General features: G+C 38.5%; 2 protein-coding genes across 5 annotated transcripts in view; one reads left to right on the forward strand and one right to left on the reverse strand.

Annotated features, from left to right (window-relative positions):
- LOC124162046 (gem-associated protein 5-like) overlaps positions 1 to 7654 on the forward strand; it is a 44045-nt gene extending 36391 nt beyond the window's left edge. The window contains exon 20 of the mRNA XM_046538379.1: positions 4536 to 7654. Coding sequence (XP_046394335.1) covers positions 4536 to 5230 — 695 coding nt within the window. The 3' untranslated portion in view covers positions 5231 to 7654. The remainder of the gene's footprint in view (positions 1 to 4535) is intronic.
- The window catches only part of LOC124162048 (BCAS3 microtubule associated cell migration factor-like), a 37638-nt gene continuing 20317 nt past the window's right edge, over positions 5274 to 22594 (reverse strand). Inside the window, exon 8 of one of the 4 annotated variants that reach the window (XM_046538383.1) lies at positions 5274 to 8087. In XM_046538383.1, coding sequence (XP_046394339.1) covers positions 7849 to 8087 — 239 coding nt within the window. In that variant the 3' untranslated portion in view covers positions 5274 to 7848. Of the gene's footprint in view, positions 8088 to 15149; positions 20850 to 22594 lie in introns of those variants that run through there. The other 3 variants (XM_046538382.1, XM_046538381.1, XM_046538380.1) reach the window with 3 other exon arrangements.

A 22594-nucleotide genomic window follows, 5' to 3' on the forward strand; every position in this document is an offset into this window, starting at 1 on the left:
CTACCAAATATATTGTCTTGATCCTTTTAAGAGCCACAAGAAGAAAATATCAAAATCACTGAGAAATGCAAGTCTTGAATTTGCAGAAAAGTCCTGTAAAATCCCAACTCTTCGGAAATTAGTGCCAGGAATGAAAATATGCCAGCCATGTAGGGAGGAAGTACAGAAACAATCCAAGTTTGGAAATGAGCTTTCTGATGTTGAGGCAGTAGATAAAGACAGCAATGATAGTATTTTGAAATTTCAAACAACAGTATCCCAAGAAAAATCAACTGAGCTACTTAACAGAACGCTGCAAGATATAGAGGAGTCACCTTTAAAATTTCATGGCATATCATCTCACAGAATGTCAACCTACGCTAAAAGGAAAGTAGAGTCAGCATGCAGTAATTTTAAAAGGAAAGTTAAAAGAGTTCTTGATAAAGAATTATCTCCAGAAAAGGATGACCCAAAACTCCCAAAAGAACTACTTCAGAAAGTTCATGATATGGATGTGCTCATAGACTTAATCAAACAATAAGCTCTTATAAAAATTTTTTTTTAAAAACCAGCCTTTATATTTAGATTACAGGGGATGAGCAACGTTTATATATGACACAAAGCAAAAAAACTCAGTGACCCCGAAAAACCAAAAGTGACGTATTAAAGGGGTGGTTAAAGGGGGGTTGGAGAGAAAAAGTTATATTTTCATGTATTGTCATCGGAAATGAAGAAGTGTGCAAAATTTCAGCGTTTTTGCTTCACAGGAAGTGAGTCAAATTTCAGTTACAAGATTTGTACCAGACAAACAGACAAACAAACAGACAGACAGGTTGGTGAGTTGATATAAAGGCTGGAAAAAGTTGACACATCAAGCACTCATCAAGGAAAGGTACATCTGTTATCATTGGTACCAACTTCATGGAGCTGGAAGAAAGTAATGGAAGAGTTTCATGTGAGTGAGTACACTGCCTGCCAAGCAAGAGAACTTTTCAGAGACAATGGAAAATTAGCAGCACCTGAATTGAGAAAAGGGAAGGCAAAAATAAAACATTACAATTAGTTAGGACTTTCTATGAAAGTGATGAGTACTCCAGAATGATGCCTGGAAAGAAAGATTCCATTAATATCTCCAAAAATGTAAATGTTCAGAAGAGATTATTACTTGCTAACTTGAAGGAATTGTATTCCACTTTTAAATTTGACTTCCCCAGAATTAAAATTGGCTTTTCTAAATTCTGCAACCTAGGTCCATAATGGTTTGTGGTAGCAGGATCTCCTGGAACGCATTCAGAGTGTGTTTGCACAATTCATTAAAATGTCAACCTACTGCTTAATGCCTGTAATTTAGAGGAAACAAGCCAGGACCTAATTGGTTATTTCGTGTGCTCTAGAAATAATAGGGACTGTATACTGCACCATTGCTCAAAGAGTCCTTCACGTGAAAAATTGAAAAGCTTACTGCTGAAAAAGTTTGAACAATGTGACCCCAGAGATGAAGTTTCATACAGTCAGTGGGTTTCCAAGGACAGATATGAACTGGTGAACTTCACTGCGACGTTTGATGAGTACTGATTAACTTTAATTGAAAGAGTGGAAAAACTGGTGCCCCATTCATTTATTACAAAGGTACAGGCAAACTACCTTAAGCAAATGAAAGAAAATCTTGGACCCCATGAAGCAGCTGTTCTCTTTGACTTCAGTGAGAACTACTCATATGTTATCCAGGATGAGGCACAAGGGTATCACTGGACAAGTGATAGTTGTACGGTACACCCTGTTGTGATTTATACTCAAGATCACCTGACTAAACAGCTTATTATTTCCAGTTTATGCATCTTGTCAGATGATTTGGAGCATGGTGTAGCTTTTGTTCATGAAACCCAAAGAATAATATTTTGCTTTGTTAAGGAAAAATTTACTTTAGTCAAAAAATTGAGTTACTTTAGTGATGGTTGTGCAGGACGGTACAAGAGCTGCAAAAATTTCTCAATCTTTGCAAGCATTACCAGGATTTCTCCTTAATGTCATCATGGACATTCTTTGCTACAAGCCATGGAAAATCCCCATGTGATGGAATTAGTGGTATTGTTAAGCGTTTAGTTGCCCGTGAGAGCCTCTAGAGATGTTCAGGAGATGCCTTAAACACATTGAAGTGTATTATTTAAATAATTTTATTTAAATTAGTATTTTCATTTATCCTCTAATGCACAGTAAGAGTCTAATGTATTTTGATACCAATTTTTCCATAAACTAAACACTTGAAAAATGGGTAAATTCCAGGAAAAAAAGCATCATTTCACATTTCTGAGCCATTTGGACTCTTTTCCCCTCAGCTGCCACAAGCCAAGTATTGTCATTAAAAACAATTGTATGAACAAGAGCCACATTCACTAGACTACATGTTTGGTCTTAGATTTACTGACCAATATTTCAAATATATCCTCATGAAGGTATGGATACACTTTTACTTATTATCTTACAGTACGTGTCCAAAATCCCTCTTACGGGGGCAGAAAAAAAAGTAAAACCTGAAATACTCATGGTGGCAGTCAAAACACCACCATTTTTATTTCACAGTATATTGGAGCACATATTAACCTTCAATTTAAAAAAAAATTGGATGAGTTAACTGCTCTGCCTTTTGGTGATAATTCTGAAAATATGAAGTAATGTTTTTGAGCTAAAAAAATCGGCTAATTAACAACTGTTGACATCATTTTGGCTAACATAACAATGCAATGGGGATAAAAGACATTACTATGGAAGCTATGTACTTGGATAGACAAGGGGTCAAAATTTCATTCAAATATATTATGTGGTTTCTGAGTTATGAATTTTTACCCTGTGCCCTGCACTCTGGAATTTGACTCCCACGAGCACCACTTCTGAGCAAACATCTCAAACTTCGACTCCTCATATCTTGCAAACTATGAGAGTGAGAGAGGAAATATTTTACATGGGTCATTAGATAGGTGATAGTAGCTAGTGACAAAAATTTCATTAAAATCCGAGTCGGTGGGTGTCATTTTGAAAATTTCTGGGTGATTTGACGTGGAATGACCCTATACCTATTATTACCATTACCAAATTGCACTGACCCCTTTGATCAGCTTAGATAACATACAGAAAATATGGTAATACAGTGGAACTTGGTTATAACGTCCTCAAAGGGACCAGAAGATTTTTAACGCTATATCCGAGTGACGTTATAAAAAAAGCAGCCTTAAATCTGAGTGACACCACAACTTGACATTGCAGAAAAAAACACAACTAACGACGTATAAAACAGCTGTCAACATACGCGATGCTCACACGGAGGTAGGTAGTGATGTGATTGATGATCTACCGTGACTAACAAAACAAACAATGCAATACAGTGTGCCTGTGTCAGTGACCTTGTAGAATGTAGGGGTGGGAAGGGATAAGACCCAGGTATGCGGGATAGCCCCCGCTCCCTCCAGACACCAATTAAACAAAAGAGTTGCATCCCGTCACCTGCTCATCGTCCAGCTTGTGACCTCTTTTTGCTTTTGATGTTTCTACACATGGTTTCTATGAACTTCAATCACACTACCACTTTTGCAACCTAAGAACCGCAAAATTTTTGACGCTATACCCGAGCGTTGCAATATTTGTTGATGATATAAACGGGTTTTCGTACAACATAAAATGTTCAATTTTGGCTGGTCTGTATGAAATTTGACATTAAACCCGAGTCGACGTTACAGCCGATGCCGTTATAACCAAGTTCCACTATATTTTATATGCTACTCCTTTACTTCTTTTGTTAGTCAAAGTAATTCCTCTGATTCTAACTGCATATTTCATGATCAGGCTGTATATTGCCAATTTCCCTAAAAATAACGCACACACACAAATAGCTGAAAAATAAATAATTGAGTCTCACCTTTTGAAGGTGAGCAAAGTGGAGCAGGAGTTGATGAAGACTAAGAGCAGGTGCGCACTAGCGCAACCATGACTATGACCTGTGGCACACGACCAGTTTTAGCATTGCAACTAATGGAGCGACGCTCACTAGGTCAAGTGCGACTCGTTGGTCGGACCTGAGTCGTCCGGCCAAAATTTTTGAATGAGGTCGTACCCAACTCAGCGGTCGTACCAGCCAGAAATTACGCACATTCTCATGGCGCGCCGCGCACTGACTCCGACCCGACCATACGAACTGAGCAAGCGGGCGGTGAATGTGTTTTGCTATCGTGGGTGTGGTCGTGCTCTGGTCGGAAGATGTGTGACAGAGATCTGTCGTGGTTGCGCTAGTGCACGCCTGCCCTAAGGCACTGCTGAAAATGGTGCATGAAAACAATTTGCCCTGGCTGTAGGACAAGATGGAAAAGGTCTGTGAAAGTGGAACAGACCAAGTGCTGGAATAGGCACAAAATTTGATCTGTTATATTGCACATACACTCCTTCCTTGTCCAGCGCAAATTGCAATGCCATCATAACTTCTTGCTTCCTTCCAATTAATAGCCTCCATAGCAATATAGTAGTCCTTCAACGATAATATTCAAGTTCAACTCAATAAAATTTTCCAGGTCCAGCAGGCATTGAGCAGCTCTTTGACAAATTGTCTGTGGGGGACTCGCCTGCTGTTGGGTTCACCAAGAGTGCAAAGGCTTATGTGGTGTTTGCGTCCGTGACGTGGGCAGAGGAGAAGTGGGTTGGGGAGGAGTGCGATTGGCCGTGGTCCCAACTAGCTTCATTCCTAGTAAGTCACCTGCAAGACATTCTTGACCCCTTGACGGGCGAGTACTTCAAGTCAGAGGTGGAGGTGCGAAAAGTAGAGCAAGAGTTGATAAAGGCAAAGGCGAAGCTGAAAATGGTGGGTGAGAACAGTGCTCCCAGGCCTCAGGACAAGACTGTGGTGGTCTGTGAAAGTGCTGCCAACATGCAGGAATGTTCCTCCAAGGAAAATGGCACGATGGATGGTGGTTGTGGTGACGTGGGCGACATTGGGGAAGGACTTAAGGCGATGACCATCACGGAGAGTAGTGGGAGCAATGTGCTCGAGGAAACCATCAAGGAGAAGGAAGCCGAAATTGCAGGAATCCGCGAGAGGAGGGAAGGGTTCGAAAAGAGCCGCATATCTGCTCCCAATCCATTCATATGTTTCTTTAAGCTGAGGAATGTTTGTGACATGATGGTCAAGTCTTGTGCAAGTGAAGAAAATAGTCTACCCAGTGACATTCAAAGGCTAAAGGAAGAAGTCGCAAACGGTATTGTGTTTTAGTTTATAGCACTGAGCAAATAATTGGACAGCAATAATGCAACACTTGTTGGAAACAAATATTTCTTTTATTCAGAACTGAATTTGTGATACAAGCTCTTTACAGCTGGTATAAGAAATAGTGGTTGAAATGCTTTAAGGTCTTTTAAGACAAAAGTCAAAAGCAGTTACCCTCCTCATTTTCAATTATGTAAAAACAATGTAAACTTTATACAAATTTGTGGTTGTATTTATTTCAACCCAGAACTACAAGAGAAATGCTTTAATAATTCATATAAAATGCTGTATTTAATAAGTAAACATTGGCCATATGCATGATTTGAGTAGTGCTTTAAAATTAGTTTGTACCAAATGATATGTTGTCTATGAAATCAGCCTCTTTTATCCTTGCAAGAGATGCCTCGTCTTGAACTTGAATGCAAGAATCCAACTGAAAGCATGTGGATTATACGAATGAATCATGGTCATTGAAACTTATTGGTCTGTCACATTTCCATGCAAAATGTGATGTTTGCCAGCAGAAGCCATCTAAAAATTGTTAGAGAAAATAGTGCAAAGTGAGCCAGCTCCATTGCAATTACTAGATTAATGTGAAAGGATAGGATTTCCTCTGTGGATATCATAGGGTCCACAAGTTTCAATTCTTCGAGTATTTAGTCACAAAGTGTGTGGCCAACATTGTAGTAATTTTATGCAGTCTTCAGGAGGGAAGTTTGTGAAATGCTACATTTTCATTGGACGACTATTCTTCCAACTGCAACTGCTCATTTTTTCATTTGGAAATCCTTGCATTCTAGTTTAAGGGCATCCCTTCATTGTGAAATTCAAACATAAAATTTGGGATATAATACCAATTCTTATTTTGCAAAAATATATTCACTTTACCAATTTTTAAAATAATTTGGAAGATTTATCTCTGATTCTGTTGTAAGTGGTGAGCGTTTTTTAGTGGCTATTTTTTTAATCGCATTTGGAATCCATAGGTTTTCATTTTTCTTCAACCTGCAATCTTTTTTTTTCATCCCGATACAATAAGAGACATTCAGCTGCAATTCAATATTCATGAGCTTTCACTGAAGATCTACCATTAATATCCCATTTAAATGCAGTAAATGCAAGAATGGAATGCACATGTAATACAGAAAACTTTTCATTTGGATAAATTATCTACCTATATCATACCCTATGTATCACTTTCAAAGTACAAACTGCACGGGAGTCATCTTAAAATATGTAATTCACTCCAATTGAGCGATAATGAGCAATGACAGACACTTTACTAGTGGCTTCTTCAAAATACTCATAAGCCTGAGAATGAAGTACAAGTTTGATAGGATAAAAAGGAATCTCCGGAAAAAGTTTGCAAATCTAGGAATCATATTCATTGAAGCCAATAAATTAGGCCAAATTCATGCGGCAAGCAGGTGGCATAGTAAAAATTGATCAATTGTGAGAAGTAATGAAATAGTTTGTCCATGTTCCCCTGAGATCAAGTAGATTACCTTGTATGTCTTCCTATTCAGCCTCAGGCAATTCCAGCCCACCTATCCAGCTAATCCCCAATCTCTAATCCCAACTAGTTAGAAGTATGCAGCATGAGGCACCTTTAGTGGTAAACATTATGTAATGTATATTTTTTAACTTTATATAAATCTCCACAGGATTAGAAAATTAGCTTGGGGAAAAAGGTTCTCAGATGCCTTAAATGAAATGAAGGATGTTCTAAATTCGTCATGTTCTAATCCTATGGGCATTGAAAAAATCATTGGGCATGGCTAACTGAAAAGGTGGAAAGTCAAAACTTAACGAAAAATTTCTTTAATTGCTATTTTCTTAGCCTATTACTATGGATATCAGTGAGGAAATCATTTCTCTGTTTATACAATATCAATCATATGGTCAGGTGAATGAATTTTGAAAAATATCAGCCCAGTTTTAAAATTGATGAAATGAAAAATTTTATTTTATCATAAATGCTATTAGTTTTTTTATATTTCTTTAAAAGGAAGACATATAAATTGAGTAGAAACCCTCCCAAGATCCCAGGCAGAAGTTTAAAATTACATGGTATGTCCAGGATTTTCTGGGGGTCTGGTAAACCTAGCAGCGACTGTAATCCACCAAGTCTCACAAGGAAAATCCCTGAAGTGTCACCATCAGATCTTGTTCCAATTTTGATTGGTGATAAGAAATGGATACCCACGAAGTGTAGTTTTGGTTTCAGCCACCAACGCTCAATACTTTTCGAGACATTAGTGACAGAAAGTACCAGAAAATGCCTAAATTTATGCATCTTGCAGCACATCAATACACAGTCAGTGCTCTTCACCCTAGCAACAGCCTATTCCTCTGCTGTGTGGGTTGCGTGCTTGTAGGCGTTGTCTGTCACTTTCCATTGCTAATAATTAGAAAAGTATAGAAAGTTTGTGGCTGAAAGAAAAATTTCATCTCATGGCTTCCATTTCCTATCACCCAGCAAAATTTGAACGAGATCTGGCAGTGACACTTGGAGGACCATCCTTGTCAGTGGAACTTTGACAAACTATTCTGTTCACTCCCGGTCATTGCACACGTTAAACCTCCTGCTTGTGGCTGTGGCACGTACAAGTTCGCGGCATCGCTCACCACATGCTGCCGCCAGAGGGCGAGGGTGTGGCAGGCGTGGCGGAGGACGAGGACGACGAGGAAGATGAGGATGGGGGAGGGGGAGCGAAGCAGTGCACGGCGTCAAAGGAGGCGCGGCTCGCGGAGCTGAAGCTGCCCGTCGAACTGCGCTCCTCCTCACGGTCATCTTCGTACTCGTCCCCGTCATCGTCAAACGAGCGCCCTTCACAGTGCTCGTCACAGCTCTGGCTCCCACCTGCAAATGGTTTCAAATGGGTTTGTGTGCGATAGGATTTGGAGGTGATCTTGAGGATAAACGCATTGCGACCAAAACATTACATTGCATACAGGTATGCTCTCCTTATTTTGACGAGTCGCATAAATCACATACAACTCCCGATTATCCGGGCTAATGATGGAGAGAGGCGCCACGAATAATCGGGGAAGACGTGTAATCCAAACTTTCTCTTTCCTACTAATATTCATAATTCAAACAATATATTATTGTTTATGAACCGGTCTGTTATTTATTGTCTGTTATATTATATTGATTCCTGGACTCATTGAGAGCTTTCTTCTCCCGACTGCGATCTTTTTTCTGGCAATAACGTTATTGTGTTTGTATTCCCGCTGCTCCATACACTCCAGCAAACTGTCTACTCAGGCAAGCGTCTAGCTGTGACTCATGCAATCTCTACCTTCTTCGTCTTAGCAGCTTCCACTTCCCCATTACCCTCCTCTCCAGTTTGACCTTGACTGGTCAATGCGTAAATATACTCGAGTGTGATGAAATCTCTGGTTCCCTTGGGCTGTATTCAACCACATGCAAGGCCACGGCAAAAATTGTGCCTTTGCGATATGAAAAATACATAAATTGTACATAACATTTTTAAAACTTACAATTGGTTAAACATAGGAGAATCTTCTAAAATTATTCAAGAGTTAATAGGGTGGTTTCCTATTATTTTTTTATTGTCTAAATTGAAAGATTATTACTCCTGGAGTACGTATTTCACGCTTTTAGATTTTTAAATGACGATATCTATTTTTGCGATTAAATGAAAAGTGAAAATTTTCATGCGCGCGAAAACGCGACGGGTGAGTATGAATGCCGGGAAATCTATCCGTGTGATGTATTTCTCGTTCCCGCTGCCGCCCTGTGAGGTGACCTTGAGGGAGGCTTGAGCGCTGATACGACGCAGGCTGCTAGCGGGTAGCTGAGTGCCCTGCTAGCTGGTAGCGCTTGGCTTAAATAAGGATTATTAATACCTTATCAAACGAAGAAAACTTTCCGACCTTAGCCAGTTTTAATAAGTGATTATTAAGACATGTTTCCCTGAGCTCTGCACCTCATGCATGCATTGGTAATCTCAGACGATGTATAACTCCTATCTTCTCCTATAGAAACTAGGTCCCTGTGACGTCACGTGGAGTGGCATCGCATGGGCGCCAATCTGGCCCTTTTCAAATGAGGTTAAAAATGGACCATTGCCATTCGTCTAAACCGGTATTTCTAAAACGAAATAATTTGTATATTATGAATACAGAAATGGTGGGTAACGAATCGCAATCAATACCTTTCGTTTTCTTTGACGAAGGAAACTACCCTATTGTGGAAAGTGCACACACCAATAAGGATTATTATTCTCCTATCAAACGAAGGAAACTTTCCGAACTTAGGTATTTTTAATGTGTGAGTATTAAGAGATGTTTCCCTGAGCTCTGCGCCTCATGCATGCATTGGTAATCTCAGACGATGTAAAACTCCTATCTACTCGTATAGAAACTAGGTCCCTGTGACGTCACGTGGAGTGGCATCGCGTGGGCGCCAATCTGGCCGTTTTCAGATGAGGATAAAAATGGACCATTGCCATTCGTCTAAACCGGTATTTCTAAAACGAAATAATTTGTAAATTATGAATACAGTAATGGTGGGTAACGAATCGCAATAAATGCCTTTCGTTTTCTTTGATGAAGGAAACTACCCTATTTCCCGCCACTCATTGTCTTCTGATATGCTAGAGCAGGCATCCAAGTAAACTTGAAACATTCCTTGTCGGCAAGTAAATAAAATAATCCATTTTACAAAGGGAATTCTAATGGAACTACAAAGCCTGGTGTAGCCGTGCATTAAAATACTAGTGCTTTTGCGTTCGAGTTTATTGTTTATTAAGACTGGTAAATAATGAAGGAGTGTGAAACTCAAAATTCACAACGCAGATAACCTGCCATCTGGTAATCAGGAGTCTGCTGCATATGTAATATTTTTATGAATAAGGAATTGTAAAACTCCTTTGCCATAACCTAGATATGACACCTTATGCAAAAAATGCAACTGTGAGACAGTAATTTTACATTATCCAGTTTTCTTTGAATATCTTCATGAAATACCTCGTCCTAAGTTTAAAATTGGAACACCTTTGATAAAGAAAAGGAGCACACGTGTCTACCAGAAAAAACCTACGGCTAGTTGAAAACAAGAAATTGACTAGTTTCTTCAACATACAGAAACAATGTCACCAGGGATGCCAACTTACAAAAAAATATTGGGGGGGCCCAAACCGGGGATGCTGCCCCAAGAAATTTTATAAGTAGTGAGTTTTTTAAGCATTTTATAAGAGTCATATCATCAACATTAGAACCCTGATAACTCGATTCTCCATATCTGGACACTCCGGGGAAAATCGACAAGCCTGACGCATTTTTTCCTCACACCCATAATGAAGTTTTGAGGGGGCTCAGGCCCCCTCGACTCGGCACCACTGAATGTCACATTTCATTGCATATTCTGCTATTAACATCTAATATGTATAATGATTTTCATAATGCATTTCCACAGTTAAAATATGTATAATATAAAATTTATATACCGTATTTACTCATAGAAGCTGCGCACCTTTTTTCCGGAAATGCCGGTGATAAAAGCGGGGTGTGCGGTTTACACGAATCCTTAAAATTATAATAGCCTGCTAAAAGCTCTAAGAAGTTTTTTCTTCACGAGCTGGCCCAAGAGTGGGGGTGTGCAGTATACAAGAGGGTGCAGCTTACATGAGTAGATATGGTACTGTGCCAATGAGAAAACTGATATTCAATTAGCAGGTAGCAGAGTAAGCAGCTAGCAGGAGCGCTTGGCTTAAATAAGGATTATTACTACCCTATCAAACAAAGGAAACTGATCTTAGGCAATTTTAATTGGTGATTATTAAGAGATATTTCCCTGAGCTCTATGCCTCATGCATACATTGGTAATCTCAGACGATGTGAAACTCCTATCTACTCGTATAGAATCAAGGTCCATCACGTCACATGGAGTGGCATCGCATGGGCGCCAATCTGGCCTTTTTCAAATTCGGTTAAAATTGACCATTATCATTCATCTAAACTGGGATTTCTAAAACCAAATAATTAGTATATTGTGAATACATTAATGGTAAGTAACAAATCTCAATCAATGCCTTTCGTTTTCTTTGATGAAGGAAACTACCCCATTATCTCATATATTATCTTAGCAGCATTTGTGCATCCAAAAACTAGTCAATGGCCACTTTTTTCCTCCTGTAGTTCTAGTTTTTGACTAGTTTCTAGTCTAGTTTTCCTCTTCGTAAAATTCTGGTATTTACGGTTATAATGAACGCTACCATATGGTATCAAATATTTTATTTTGAAGATTATGTATTGGGAAATTCACAAGTTATCCCAGTTGGTGCTATGCTGCATTTCAAGCATTTGGTTCTAAGGCCATTTTTTTACAATCCATTTGCCCCAAAAAGTTTTCAGTCCTCACTCAATATGGAGCAACTTGTAGATTTTTCAATCTTTACAAGCAAAGATGCCTCTTTTACATAACATTTTGAGCACTGACATTTTCAGCATTCTCACAAATCCCCAGACATCAATTTTCATTCCATACTAGCAGGCCACCGGGCATTGCTTGGGAAGAATAATACCCAGAGAAGTGGGAAACTTGGTATTTGGAATTCATAGTCACATGGCAGGGTTTTCTGGTTAAGGAACATAGCCGGTATGATGGTGGAACACTTATGCAACAGCAAACAATTGAAATAACGATTTCCATACACCCCACACAGGATCAGATTATACCCCGCTCCACAACATTGATCAGTATGTGTGTCTGTATGCGAAGATGCCAAAATTGTCAAGTGAATGTATACTCCAGCAAGAAGTTTTGCACCGATAGGATTAATAGTTTAATGTAGAATCCTTTGAGATACGTTTTCCCTTTCTCTGTGTCAAAAGGTGTGCCTACATAGCAGGATATACAAGCATAGTAGTTGTATGATGTGATGTAACAAACGGTATTGAGAAAACGACGCAATGGATGCATTGGACACCACCAGAGGAAGAGCTACAGGCTTAGGGAGCATGAGAGTCACTGAGGTACAAAAGTACTAGCTTTGATTGCAATCCGTGCGGCTGTGTGGAAATGCATAGTGGCTAGTATTACATGCCACGCTAGTATTATTAGTGGATAGATGGTAGCATGTCTCAAACATGCTGTCTGCAAAAATTCATTCCATCATAAATTCCTAATTGACACAGTTTACTTTCGTTTCATATACTAATTTCAGACTTTTACATGTCTGCGATCAGTATGTACTTATTACTGAATTTCTGGCGCTGAGAAATTAACTGCTTTCTATATGTGCTTAAAGGCATTCATCTGTTTTCGTTGATAATGGCTTCCGGGTGCAGCTGCGTGTTGCGCTTTGTCGTGCGAGCTTTCGCGACCGTTGCAGGACGCATCATCGGGCGATGAATGAAATTACGGAATTCGGTGGTCAATTAATATACTCGTCCACCTCCCCCATCCACCGGAGTAGTGGGGGGAGGGGGGCGGAGTTGACGTCAGCAGAACTCTCACCCCTGTCCTTGAGCGACGAGCGGACTCTTCTTGTCTAGCGAATAACCTTGCTGGTAACATATTTGTCGTCTTCTCTTTCAGAAAATCGTTTTCCACGTCTGGCTGAGTTTAACGCCGTCCACTCTGTTGAAACAGAGTGGAAACTCTGTTGTTTTCAACAGAGTGGACGGCGTTAAACTCAGCCAGACGTGGAAAACGATTTTCCGAAAGAGAAGACGACAAATATGTTACCAGCAAGGTTATTCGCTAGACAAGAAGAGTCCGCTCGTCGCTCAAGGACAGGGGTGAGAGTTCTGCTGACGTCAACTCCGCCCCCCTCCCCCCACTACTCCGGTGGATGGGGGAGGTGGACGAGTATATTAATTGACCACCAAATTCCGTAATTTCATTCATCGCCCGATGATGCGTCCTGCAACGGTCGCGAAAGCTCGCACGACAAAGCGCAACACGCAGCTGCACCCGGAAGCCATTATCAACGATGCCCCTCGCTGCGAAAACCTACGTTCAAAGCAATTCATCTGTTTTCTACAACAGTTCCAGAGGTGCTAACTGCATACTAGTCTGTAAATGCATCCACAGGTATTATTCAACGAACCTTCATTTACCTTCATTTTATTTCACCATCTTCAAAGGAACAAGGAAATCAGGAAAAGAAATCTTTTGGTTAAATTTATCCCCCTGAGTTTAAGTGATTAAAATGCTTACATGAGGAGGAAAAGACTAAAAATACAAGCATAGCAGTAGCATATAATTTAATAATGTAGCACAAATTTGCCCGTCAATAAATGAGATAGACTGGGATGATCTTTAGCTTTACTGGTCAGCAGTGGCAGCTGGTGGTAATTTATCTAGGGTGTGCATTAGAGCAGATATAGGATGATTTAATTATATTATGTTAATCCTAATCCATGAGCATCATATTTCGTCGTAATAGAATACATAGCAAGCAAAACATATTACTGGTACACTCTACCCTTAAAATTGCATGAACAGAAATAATATTAGCATGTGTGAAAATAATTATTCTCAACACACCTTTACAAGTGACGGTAGTTGAAATTCATTCTCTTTTCCTTACACCCTATGAGGAAGTAGTGCAGAAAACGGCCATACAGATGGCTCTGTAGACGGACTAGGATCCTGGGCGCAGGTAGTGTAGGTGGCGGCTACACCACTACACTACCTGCTAGTCAGTCACCAAAAATATGCGCGTGCGCACTCGCATGGTTTTGAGTCTGCTACCATCATCACCATTTTGAACAGCACATACCCCCCCGCTTACCTCGTCCCGCCAGAGCACCCTCAAGCGATCGCACAGACCGAAAATGCACCTGGCATGATGCCACGGGATCGCACACTTGTAGAGCGGTGAATTCGAAAAGGAGATGGCTGTAGCGTTTGGAGGCTCATGTTTCTTGCATATGCAGACAGTACTTTTATCCTTTGCGTTGCAAAGGAATAGTTTTCTTTTATAATTTATTCATCTTTGGGTGTGCACTTGCTAACATGCGTATACGCACGCGCCGCCACTGCTGGTCAGTCATTGAACACAAGTAATTTCACTGTAAGCTCAATAGTAAAAGAAAATAATAAACCTAAGTAATATGACGGAAAAGCTGCGAATATTACGACAAAACTTGTCTCTTTATGGTGAAGTGTTGTTATAGAAGAGAAGAAAAATTTGCAGAAATTATATGTAGGAGATCTATGACAAGTTTCTCGGAGGCTAGCTAGAAGTGAACACTTGTACATGGACTTGATTTCACGCAGTGTTTTGGGCCTACAAACAGTTCATGATGATTTTTGTTCAATTTTTCCCTAATTTACACATGCAACTCAATTTTTGGGCATTCACCTTTTGTATATTTCTCCAAAAATGCAATATGTTCCTGACAAGGACCACATTTACAACATCATTGATCCAGCTCAAACTTTACAGATTTACATTTACTGCCATCATGTGAATGGTCTGGAGGCAAGAGGACATATGTGAGCACGTGTAAAACTTTATGAGTGGAGGTGGAGGCATTTCTATCAATATAATTGACCTATGAACTCAGTCTCTTGAAAACTCGGATCGAAAGATCTAACTCTTTTGTTGAATCAGGGGCATGATGGAACGAGTGTTACAATAGACATTTTGTAAGGAGAGGTGAAAGAGATAGTGCAGAGTTGAAGACAGATCATCGTGTTATGAGACATGAAAGATGACAAGATGAAACAGTGTGTAACATATTTTTCAAATGAACAGTTCAATGAAAAATGAGCCAATATCTGAATAATATGAAGAAGGAAGCACGTCCAAAACATTTTCCATGCCACATCATTTGATGTCATGGTCATCAACTCGAGACACACAGAGCACCATATCGCCAGGTAGATGATGCAGTGGTAGGATAAAGGGAGAAGGAGTAGCAACTGATTACCAAAACAACGCAATGTTAAAATATTTATTGCCACTTGGGCTACTTGACCAAGAGTCCAAGTGATTAAAAACAACCCAGTAAGGTATCTGCATACATCTTATCACAGCAACATCACATTATTTCATTACTGACTTAACAACCTAGATTCACAATATACACAGATCAATGAATATACAAGAAGGACTTTTCTGTCAAGAGGGCTTCCAAGGCTCTCTTATAGCTTGACAAGATACCAACGATTCACTTCACATAAGAGAGATGTGCAGCAGAAAGGTTGTAAGAGAGCCCTGAGATGTACAATCTAAAATCAGTATTCCAATACAGGTACCATAGCAGGTGAAATATTGTCTAAATGCCTCTTAAACAGGCAGACAGTGAAATGAAGCTCAAGACATATTCTTAACTAAATGTTACAATTGCTAAATGATGAACCACTTTGGTTAATAAATAAGGAGGAATCCACATTGAAAATCTTCAGCGCACATATAATAATAAATATGAATGGATTACACATACGACAAAAACGGAATACACTGATTGGCTTATTAAAAATAGAACTTATGTGAGCAGTGAAAAACACGAATTGCATATTATATCCACTTTAACGCAAGACATTTTACAAAAAGAATTTCAGAAACACTGTAGAAAGTACATTTACCCTTAACATTTTGTACTACCCTTACACGACAGACAAAAGGCACTTGTGATCAGAAAGCTTTAGGCAGTGTTAAGCCATTTTTCAAAAACACATTCAGTTACAATTATGAACAACCTCGGAGAAAGGGAATTATAACAACAGTAAAAAGCATTAATATTCAATCTTTTAACATAAGCAATGTATTGTTTGCCAGCTTAGGTCTCTAAGGCAGTAGATTCCAGCATCTAGATAAATCAAAAGCAATTGCATCAGGAAGATTTAAGCCAGCAAGAGAACCTTGAGAATATGAAACATTAGTAGCATCATCATAGGTCAAGAAATTGAACTATTGTATTTAATAAAAAAGATATTGCAAAAATAGACTATCATGGGAGCTTAATCCTGCAAATCTGAGTCAATTATGTCTAGTTAGTAATTTTGTTTTACTCAATAAAGGCAGGCTGAGAGTGTGTAATGAGAATTGCTTCTTGTAAGATTATTTTGAGACATGAACTTCTACAACATGGGTCTTCAGCAGGTAGGCCCTTCACACAACTGGAAAATGCACTGTATTGAAAACAATTGCATGTAGTAGAAACAATTTTGATGTATACAACTTTGATCAAAATGATTAATATTTAGTGAAAGGTAAGTAAATTTGACGCATTAAAAAACTCCTAAAAGAGAAAAATTTTCAGCCTGCTCAAATAATTTAAAAACTCAATTATATTGGACACCAATAACTATTTAATATCTTGTGCCATTCTACTTTTAATTACATACTGAGAGCTACTTTACCTTAATACCACAACTGAAGCAATATTTTAAATGTAGCACTATCTCTTTTTATATTCATCATGATGAATATTGAATCTAGCGCCTAGTGCAACACTTTTTAACATTTTTTTAAGGAATGGATGGAATTTAAGAAGAGTAAAACTATACATTAATCTAGACCTTCCAAGCTCAAAAACGATGTTTTACTCAAATTCTAAAATTAAAATGTAACTGGTTACTATAAACACATTTGAAGGAGCACAAGCAGGAGATTTATTCCCTGTCTTGCTTAATAGAAATAGGTATGTACGATGATGACTTAAATAACTAATTAGATACGGATATGAAAATATTGATCATAAAACTAGGATTCGAAGAATATGTAAATAATCAAACCTGATGTCACTGGCTTAAAATTGCTAAAAATTACAGCCCAGTAAGATTCAGAGAAATCACTACTTCATCCACCACCACATCAGAACTGTAGTTAGAGGGAAATAAACTTGCAAGAGCAGATTGAAAGGAGAGAAAAATTTAACTCAGAATTTATATTAAAAGTTTAAGTAGTAAGAGCAAGAGCTAGCTAGTTAAAAATTTCTAAACAGCTATTTAACTAGCATTTTTTGGCTAAATATCTATCTGAAATTGGCTTGGGTGCTCCAACATTTATTTCGGTGCCACTCATATTGAATGTTATTACTAAAATTTGGAGCTTTAAGACTAATTTATCACAGTTAGTGTCATGAAATTTGGTTGAGTAATACTTTTGAAAAAAAAATCTAAACTAAAAAACAAAATCATACCTCCCTTTTGATTAAATGATATTTTAAAAAAATAGCAATAACTGTTACATGGGAAAGTGTGTGACAGTAAAAATAGCAAAATTACCTGTCTGATAGATCATTAAGACGCAAACAAAATTTTTCATTTACACATTGAAAACAGTATGCCCAAGATATACTCTATGGTGTACTCTTTTCTATAGCCTTTTAGGACAGTTTTAAAGTGAGAATGGGGTTGTTGGCTCAGGCCCAAAGTTGTAATTTAGTTAAATAATTCGGAGGATGGAAAGGAAAGATGTTGTAACTTATCTTGGGGAAAGATAAGTCACAACGAAATAAAACCTTTCTCATTCAGCCATTCTTGCATTAGTTTTAACACGTTGACCGCCATGCCGGTCATAATGACCGGAGTCGATTTATTCCCGTCACGCCACGCCGGTCATAATGACCGGAGTCGAGTTATTCCCGTCACGCCACGCCGGTCATACTGACCGGTCTCCGAGCGACTGTTTCAAAGTGGATTTCTGACGCCGGAGTGACCGGAATCTCTTGCTAACGTATGGGTCATGATCGTTGTGGCGTCAGAATATAAATATTTATTTTAAAGCAAAATACAAAAACACATTTAATGCTTTATGATCCGGAAATAGTTAATGGAATGGAAAATACTAATGGCGTCAGAGGACATATTTACTAAAAACATCTTGGCTGTCGACGTGTTAAATAACAAAATTGTAAATGTTGTCACCTACTTTGAACAAGTTGGTAATGTCTAAGGCTTTTCATTCATTTACTTCTTCAGGAAGAACCTTTCACTGAGAGAAGGAATCACTAGCAAGAGTCTAAGGAAAATTCAAGTCACATATGAAGCTCATGAACGAGATTGAGTAATAGCTGAGGCATGGTGGCACACACGCCATAAGTTCATGATGTCACTATTTATATGGAGAAGGGTAAAGGCTAGCTAGGATTTTTTGCCCTGACTAGCTTGTGACATAATTGTCGGACTGAAAAATGAAAAAATACGGGTCTCTTTATTTTCATACTCTATCACAATCAAAAATTAAAGGAAATTGCTGTAAGAGCCTACTACAGAAATTGTACTTCTAGCTTTTGATAATCTACATACATACAATCCATTCATGGATTCATTTTTTCTTTGATCAAATATTAAAATGTCATTTATGTAATGATCACAAAAAATGGAGAAATTTACATTTAGTGCAAGTAAGAAGTCTGTGCTATGAGAAAATTACAAAAAAAAACAAAATCATGGATTTAAGAGAAGATAATGGATTAAGTGTCAACAGATAGGTAAAAATATTGTCCTGGAATATTGATATGCATGATAACATAATCACAATAGGTCCACCAACCAGTTCCAGTAAAATATGCCATAAGAGAGCCAAATATCAATGAAATGGTAACTTAGAAACTTAAAAATCGAGAAATCCCTAACTCTTCTCATCTTATATCTCTTCTCATAAAATTTGACCTCCTAATCAAAAGAAGCTATCCTAAAATTCATGAGAGTAATATTTGTACGATTTTGCATTGAGTACACATAGTCATTACGTTGGCTTAGTTACATGATACAGGCCATCATATATAGCCCAAAGAATGAAATAATATCCATTAACTGCAACGCCTTTCTATCACTTACAATACTTAAAGTCATTAATACCTAATGCCATTGACATTTTTGATTTCCGAGGTACAAATACAGGTACCTATTAAATAGTTCTATCAATATTTCACAATCATTTCTTCAAGACTCATTGCAAGTTAAATGACGTCATTATGGCATTTTCTATCCACATAAAACATTTATAAAATGTTAATAATGGTCATAACTACAAACTTCCACCGCACATTATCAATATGCCTTTGACTAACATATTTAGTGAAATAAATATAAACCAGCCAATTTTGAAGGAAAAAAATTATTGTAAGCAAAATAAATTACACATATTGTTTGAAAACATATTTAAAAAAATATATCCACCTAACTTGAGATAACACATTTTTAGACGGAAAAATAAAATCAAATAGCTGATCCTAAGTCATACCCAAATATGCAGAAGATTTATCCTTAAGAATGAGCCACACCATATCCATTCAAAAATCTCAAGCATTATACAAAAATTATCATTATAACATAACCACACACACTGATACAAGATTTAGCATTGTGTGAGCCCATGCTGCAGGCAATCATCCCAGGTATGAGCCTCCAATTTCAATTGATGATTACTGGAATTTTTCCCCGATTATTTCCATACCGGACCAAATTGCATTGATACCATTTTAATTGGAATAAACCTAACGACTTGAATCATAAAAAAAACTAACTGGCAGAGGGACTTGAAAAGAAATAGATCTAAACAAGATATTTTTTTTCACAGAGAAAGGTACAAAGCTGTGCCTGCAATTCAAACAAGTTTATGAATGGTCAACACTTTCACCCGGGCTCATTAAAATTTGCTGGAATGCCCTACCAGCTGAGATTATGGCATAAATAATCATGTAAGAAATCCCTAATAAAGAAATGGAGAATTCAATCACCACAATCATCTAGCTGGAGACCTGATGGTGGCATGACCCATGGGTGAATCATGCGGTCTGTAGAGATAGTATACGCCTGATATACCAACTGCCACCAGAGAGTTGCCACCCTAGGGCAAGAACTGTTGGATGCTAGGAGAGGCAAATTCCATCGACTAACAAAGGTACCAGAACACAATTCAGCTGTGTTCCCTCGCAAAAAATGCTGATAATATAAATAATATAATGATTATTTAGTATATTTACTGTGCAAGTTAAATCAAGTATTAATAGTAAGCATCATCAACATAAAATTTTATCAATACTTGACTCTTTTTTTGGGTTTCTCTGGATATAGAACTAGGAGGCTATGAGGGTGACATCCTTATGTTGAAAAGAGATAAACTTTAGCTCGATCGCTTCTGAGATTGCACAGTCCACCCCTCAGAAACAAAGCCACATCACAAACACGCACCCACACATGCTTAGCGCTTCTTCTTCTTGGCTCTTCTCCCACGCCTCGGCACCGATGGCTGTGACGTGTCATCATCCAGCACCTCGTCAACCTTTTCCACCTCTGTCACTTCGCAACCACCCTCCCCAGAGGCGCCGTTGCTCTGCACCAGAGGCGTTTGATTGGTGCTCACCTCCTCCTCCTCCCCGCCTCCCCCACCCATTGCCTCTTCCTCCACCTCCTCAACAACTCCCCCACTTGCAGCCTCTTCCCTCGGCTCCATCGACTCGACCGGCAACGCCACGCACGGAGCCGACACTTGCTCTCTCGCCGTCACGTCTGCACTACTTGCCTTCACCCTCTCCTCTTCCAGTATCCATCTTCTTCCTTTTGGAGTAGAAAAGCCAATTTCTTCCCATTCCCTGTCGGCCTCGAACCACACCTCCACGGCTCTTCTTGGACCTGGGGGACGTGGCGAGAAGGACCAAAGGCGTGCCGTGGCGCGCACAGTCACTCCTGAGTGGGCGGTTAGTGGTTGATTGGACAAGGGTGCCCCGTCATGAGTCATATGTGAGAGTTAGAGGCAAGGAACAATGCACCCAGCATAGCTGTTATCTATTTTGAAGCTTTACCATCACAAAACAATATTTTACACGATAGAAAATATTTCCCAAAGCTAAGTGCATATATCAGGAACTTTAATTGAACCTCAGAAATTTTTATGCCAATCAAGGATAAGCATGTTTGGACAAATGACTACTCATCCAGTTAATAGTATAAGAAAGGGGTCACCCAGATCCAATACCAATTGTTAGGTCAAAAAGAGATGTTCTGATGGAATTTCTCATCAAGGAGTCTGGCTAAGGTTTTTTTTTCCATGACAAAATAGAGAGAAAACAATTTAGGTTCCCATAAATAGAATCCTTATTGTATTTAACTGTCTAAAATCTTAATCTCTCAAATAAAAAACCTGTCCAAAAGCAGGTGTTAATATGGCAGAAGGTAAAATGTTCTGTTAAATATAAATACCAAATTTTTATTAATATAGCCTTTCCGCTTATGTACTTAACTTTCGATAAAAGTTTCTCAAGCTAACCCTAAGAGGTACTAAATTGATGCTTAAAAGCCTAGAAAGATAAACATTTACAGTGCTCTGAAAATTATGCTGAGAATTTGTTATGCCTATGTTTTTTGCTTTTTTTAAACATTTGATGACAAGAGATTTCCTACACCGTCTTCCTTCCCTCTCCATCATCATATCTCCAATTATCACTTATCCATACATATTTCCATTTATATTTAACATTATCTGTTGTTTGTAATGACGAAACGCATAGTACCATAATAAAACTCAGTGGAAATATTGCAATGACTAATTTTACTAATATTAACCCTTTCACTGCCACTGGGCTGATATATCGGCCCTTACTGGTTGAGCGAAAACTGCCGATTATCGAGCGAAAAAACCGATTTATCGGCCCAACTGATTTGACTTTTTTTTCATGACTGTGGCCTTTTCAATGGCTGTAATTTACGTAAACCTTAATAATTTATCTACGGCTATAAGATATAAATATGTTTTAAGTATCGGGAAAAAATCTAAATGCATTAAATAAAATTAAGTAGCTGAAAAATATAAAAATCTGAAATGTTGCAAATTCCGGAAAAAAGCCTTGGCAGTCATTGCACATCCCACCCGAAATGGGCTGACAGTAAAAGGGTTAAGAATTTCCACCATATCGTGCCCAACGTCATGCACAATATGATGGGTTTGAAAATATATTTCACAATCAATTGATATCTTCTGTCAGAATCCTTGCCTACAAACTTGATAAATGAGATGATTCATCGCAGGCTTTATGATGGGCTCAGGCACCAATTTGATTTACAGTCAATTGTTGTAAATTTTGAAAAAGAAAACCTTTACTTTTCTGTTTTTTGATGTTTGCTCTACTTCTTAAGCCTGAATCACACAATCATTTTTTTTCGTCGCGAAAGTAATCACTATCGAGATCACTTTTCCCGTCGCGAAAAGCAATCGCTCTTGTGATCATTTTTCTGAATCACACGGTCACTCCCACTGTCGCTTTTCGCATCATTTCCAATATCACAGCTCGTTGTCATAGGACCCTCATCACGAAATTATATAGCGTGTTTGTTTATTTATGCCGTTCCCACATTTGTCAAACGTGGCGCGGCAATCACACCATACAGTCATGCTATCTGATTGGCTGATATGGGGTTTTAGTGACGGTTTTAGC

Source organism: Ischnura elegans, chromosome 7 (genome assembly GCF_921293095.1).
Source record: "Ischnura elegans chromosome 7, ioIscEleg1.1, whole genome shotgun sequence".
In the NCBI taxonomy this organism is placed as follows: Eukaryota; Metazoa; Arthropoda; class Insecta; order Odonata; family Coenagrionidae; genus Ischnura; species Ischnura elegans.